General features: G+C 34.2%; 1 protein-coding gene across 1 annotated transcript; it reads left to right on the top strand.

Annotated features, from left to right (window-relative positions):
- The first annotated feature begins 201 nt into the window (after nucleotides 1-201).
- Nucleotides 202-1,897, top strand: LOC143073371 (uncharacterized). Its single transcript, XM_076248861.1, has one exon. It carries the CDS (start codon nucleotides 204-206, stop codon nucleotides 1,347-1,349), a length of 1,146 nt encoding a protein of 381 aa, XP_076104976.1. The 5' UTR covers nucleotides 202-203; the 3' UTR covers nucleotides 1,350-1,897.
- The last annotated feature ends 3,356 nt before the right edge of the window (nucleotides 1,898-5,253 follow it).

The raw sequence follows: 5,253 nt of genomic DNA, 5'->3' as shown, positions 1-5,253 counted from the left end.
TCTCCTTGCAAAATGAAACAAATTGCTGTTTTAGAAAATAGGGGTCCATGCACTCGTTTTCAAATTAAATCAGGTTGAATGATAAAAATCAGGCGAAAAATGCATCTTTTCCCGATATGTCATAGTTTGACGTCGCGAAAATAACATTTTACGTTAGCAACGTCATTACCTTCCCTGTAACTGTATCGTATGCCCTTAAACGCATGGGATTAGGAGACGTCGAGCATTATCCGTGTATTGACGAAGCTGACAGAAGAAAAATGTATACCTCAATATATTTATCACCAAATACTCCATTTGGACTTCAAAATAAAGTTCAGTTTGATATTCGCCTGTATTTTTGTCGAAGGGGAATGGAAAATATGCCACAAATGACAAAATCCACGTTTTCTGTAAAAAAAGATCCGAAAACGGGGCTTAAATATGTTGTTAAAACTTTAGATGAGTTGACAAAAAACCATCGCAGCAGTGACAAAGAAAAAACTTCAGGGATAATGCCAGAAAATTCCGGTTCTGAGTATTGCCCCGTGTCCTCCTTTGAAAAGTATGTAAATAAATTAAATCCAGAGTGTGACAAACTATGGCAGAGACCAAAAGATCAGTTTTGGGAAGAGGACCCTTCATGGTATTATAACATTCCTGTGGGCGAAAAAACGCTTGGCAATTTCATGTCATACCTGAGCAAGAAGTGCAACTTGTCTGAAATGTACACTAACCATTCAATTCGTGCTACCGGGGCTACTGTTCTAGCTAAAAACTCATATTGCAATGCACAGATCATGGCCGTAACTGGACATAAGTCAGTATCATCCCTTTCTTTGTATCAGCGGGTTGATAATGATGATAAGATACGTATGGGACAGACATTAACAGAAAGCATCACTGAACCTTCTAAAGCATTAGCTTTAACTGCTGGTGAAACATCATCAAATATTCGTGCTTTACCAAGCTCAAGTTGTACAGTGCCTCCTAAAACTTTAGCAATTGCTCCTTCTACATTTCTTCCTCTACCGAATATTACAACAGCCAGCACCACACTTATGAGCACAGAGCGTAGTTCCGTTACTTATAACGTTGGACAAAAGACTCTGTATACATCTGCTAAGGAACACAAAGCGCCGCCGTTGCCATTTAGTGGACCTTTGCCATGCAATACGTTTAAGCCAAAACATTTAAGTACAACCCAACAAGGAAACAGCACAAAGTCATTTAATGAATCATTGCAAGGTGTTAATCTAAATGAGCTGTTTAACGATTTTACTGAAACTGCCGTAAACATAAATCGTACTACACTTTGTCCACAAGTTTTCAACAACTGTTCCGTAACTATTGTTTATAAAAAAGAATGACTTCATTTTTAGAAGAAGAACAGTTCTGATAGTTTTTGAACATATTTTTATTTACCGTTTGGTTTAATGTGATCGGGAGCATTTCACTTTGTTTCATTCCATCTTATATTTTTTTTCTTATTTATATTTTTAACGGTTTTCTGGACGAAAAACATTTTTTTTAAATCTGTTATTACTGTTAAGTTTGTATAATACAATACAGAGATGTATAATAAATATATGTTATTTGAATTTCTCTACATTGATAAAGCCATTGATTGCGTCATGCATGTATAGATGTCAACCAGTGGAAATTTCACATAAATACACAAAGGTTATCACAAGACAGTGTGTACCTTTGTTCTTTTTATAGCACACATGATTTCAAGTCAATAGTTATAGGTTAAAGGTCAACATATTACAACAAGATTTCTGATTGGCTACAGGCACATGTTTTGTAAGAAGGTTTCTTCTATTAGGACAATTTGATTGGGTTGTGTACGGCGAACATGGTTATTTAGCAGATGCCAAGGCAGCCAGTAGAATTCAAGTTTACAACTGCATAACCGCACAAACAGATTTACCGTGACAATTCTTCCCGCTAATTTTAGCTCGTGGAATACTCATTACCCCAGAGTATACCTTATACCGGTATCTAGTCATATGACAAATGTCAAAACAAATGTACGTGTTCATTATATCATTAATAAATCAACATTGTCTGAAATCCAGCTTTCTTTATTATAACAATGACACAATGATTTACACATTAATTATGATCATGTATCCAGCAGAAATATAACCATTCCGCTCGCTCGTGATGTCACTTGACTGCTGACAACATATTAAACAAAAAAATTGGGTAAAAATTCTAATTTGGCATTACAATTAGAAAGATTATACCATAGGGAACCTGTGTACTAAGTTTCAAGTTGATTGGACTTCAATTTCATCAAAAACTATGTTGACCAAAAACTTAACCTCAAACTCCCACATTCATATTCTATATTCAGTGGGACGTGATATTGTGGTCAAAAGTCTAACTTGGCTTCAGAATTAGAAAGATCAGACCATAAGAAACAGGTGTAATAAGTTATATCAGCTTCATCAAAAACTACCTTGACCAAAAATTTTAACCTGAAGCGGGACAGACGCACGAACGACGCACGAACGGACTAACGAACGCACGAGCGAACGGACGGATGTACAGACCAGAAAACATAATGCCCCTCTACTATCGTAAGTGGGGCATAAAAACGATCAACGCAAACATGTCAAAGTACATTTGACGAACGAACAATAAAACAATCATAACTTGTATTACACAAATTGTATAACTATGTGCATAACTGTCCTACATTTTTTGTTGTATATTAGATACATATATTACTTGATTCAATGTATTCAGTAAAGGCTAAAATGATAATCTTCACTAGTTAAATGAATGAATTCATATGCATTAAATGTTTATCGTCCTGAACATTCATGAAATATTTGCCAGTGGACGTTAAGCAATCAACAATCATTCAATGCATGCCTTGATGTTTCATGTAATAATCGATGTGATGTTGTCAGCTTCAGAAAGACATAAAAGGCATATTCCGTTTGATTTCCTTATGACTATTTTTAACATTAGCATTCAACCATACCAATTTGAACTCAATCAATTATCCTTGGTTTTGATGAAGTCATGAGCCAAAGTTACCAATTTATAATCATTGTTTCTTATTCGTGGAACTAAGAATGAAGTTATAGTTGTACTAAGTTGTAAATACGACAGTGTTTTCTATTCGTGCCATCAGTTGATATTGTCACAACTACTGCTATTTTTTCAGGTTTAATATATTTCCCCCTTTTTGAATTTACCTTGGAGATAATGTCAAGGTTTTTTCAGAAGTCTCTTGTTATGAAATTATGGTCTCATGTGTTTCAGTAATACGTTTTGATTAGAACAAAAATCATGGCTATGACAGATTCTGTGAACAGTTCTTTTATTGGGATATTCATTTTTGGTATTGTAGAAGTGTTAAGTATTCTAATCAATTATTTCATTGTGACATCACGATTTTATGTATTTTAAAAGTAATTTACATGAGATATAGTAAAACCATAGTAATGTTAGATATTTGGACAAGCAGTTTGTTTTATATTGTAACTCAATAGTCACAAGTGTTCCAGTAATATATGTCAGCTTGTGTAAATCCATGATAATGACAATCATTATTTCAATTATGCAGATCTTTGGAATTTCAAATATCAAATATGCTTATTCTATTATGGCCTCATGATTTCAAGTGTTCAAGTGTTCAAGTAATACGTTTTAGCAATAAATTATCATTGACAACTGAAGATCATAGTTATACTGAACACCAATGTTAATGTGGCTACACTAATATCCCATAATATCATGTTTGGGTACGTAACCAGTTTCTGTTATAAAATACAGAAATTATTGATCATGTAACTACATCATCAACCAATGATACACATCTTAAAAGGTCAGTAATCATTGACTATAATAGCTATTCTTTAATGATTTACCTGTTTCAACACTATCGTTTATGGGTTATTAACCGGTTACTGTTACTAATTAAATATGAACACTGGTCAGTACACATTTTTGTTTAGGGGCCAGCTAAAGCATGCCTTCGGGTGTAGGATTTTCTGGCTATGTTGCAATTGAAGACTCATTTGTTGCATTCGGATGTTGTTTGCCTTTTGGTTGGGTTGTTGTCTCTTTGAAATATTCCCAATTTCCATTCAAAATTTTACTAATAATGTTCCAGTTGATTCACTAATAGTGCTTGGCAAAGAAAGATAATAATTGAAACAATAGCTATTTACTACTTCGAAAAATAAAAACTAACTAGAATTGCCATTGCAAGCAATAGCGGATGTCACCCTTCCCCCCATTGCTACTAAGCGGTAGCCATTTCAAAACAACTTAACAGTGAATGCTGATCTATGAATTGCGATATATCTTTCTGTAAATTTTCAGTACAATAAGAGCATCGTCAAAAGTTTCACATTTCTGCTGTTTCCATGGCAACGGCAGCCATTTTGAAAATTCCGAAGTCAAAAGTCTCATTTATACATGCCAGTTGACAATACTATTAAGTTTCATTAAGTTTGGAGCATTTTGAAAATATTGACATTTCTGCAGTTTCCATGGCAACGGTGGCCATTTTGGAAATTCCAGCTCCATAAGTCTCATGCAGACTTGACAGTCAACAATCATGTTAAGTTTCATTACCTTTTGAGCATTTTGAAATTTTTGAAATTTTTGACATTTTGGCTGGTTTCTATGGTAACACAGACCATTCCAAATTTCTAATGGCAGATTCCACATTGGTACATGGGAGGGGACATACCATAAGAGTTTCAATGGATTTGACCTACCATTTTAAGGAAGTAGATGCCACTTTTTAAGGTTTTTAAAGCGTTTTGACCATTTTTGCCTTGTTTCCATGGTAACACAAGACATTTTCGAAATTCCAATGCCAAATTCCACATCTACCAAAGTTGCTCATCGTTATGCTAAAGTTTCAAAAAATTTGGAGCATTTTGATATTTTTGAAATTTTTGGTGTAGTATCCAAAAGGCAACATAGTAGTTCCAATGAATGCCAAAAATCATCCAAAAGAAGTATATAGTGGGCACCTACATTGTATCAAAATATAATGATTCTGAGTTTAAGCATCTCCAAATTATTCACCAAAACCCAAAAATTTAATTTTTCACATTTGTTCCGTTTCCATGGTAACGGCAGCCATTTTTAATGGTCTTATGACCTACTGCAACCCGGAATTTTGTGTTCCTCATTATAGTCAACTATCATTAAGATTGGTTCCATTGTCTCCAAGAAAACTGCCGGACAAAATCATTGGAAGAATAATAATAATAATAGTAAAGAAACAGAGGAAAA

The sequence above is a fragment of the Mytilus galloprovincialis genome, chromosome 4 (genome assembly GCF_965363235.1).
Source record: "Mytilus galloprovincialis chromosome 4, xbMytGall1.hap1.1, whole genome shotgun sequence".
In the NCBI taxonomy this organism is placed as follows: domain Eukaryota; kingdom Metazoa; phylum Mollusca; class Bivalvia; order Mytilida; family Mytilidae; genus Mytilus; species Mytilus galloprovincialis.
Note: the sequence above shows the minus strand (reverse complement) of the source record. Positions and strands in the feature narration are given on the sequence as shown.

Coding starts and splice junctions, on each gene's coding strand:
- LOC143073371 (XM_076248861.1), top strand. CDS start 204: ATGGGATTAGGAGACGTCGAGCATTATCCGTGTATTGACGAAGCTGAC.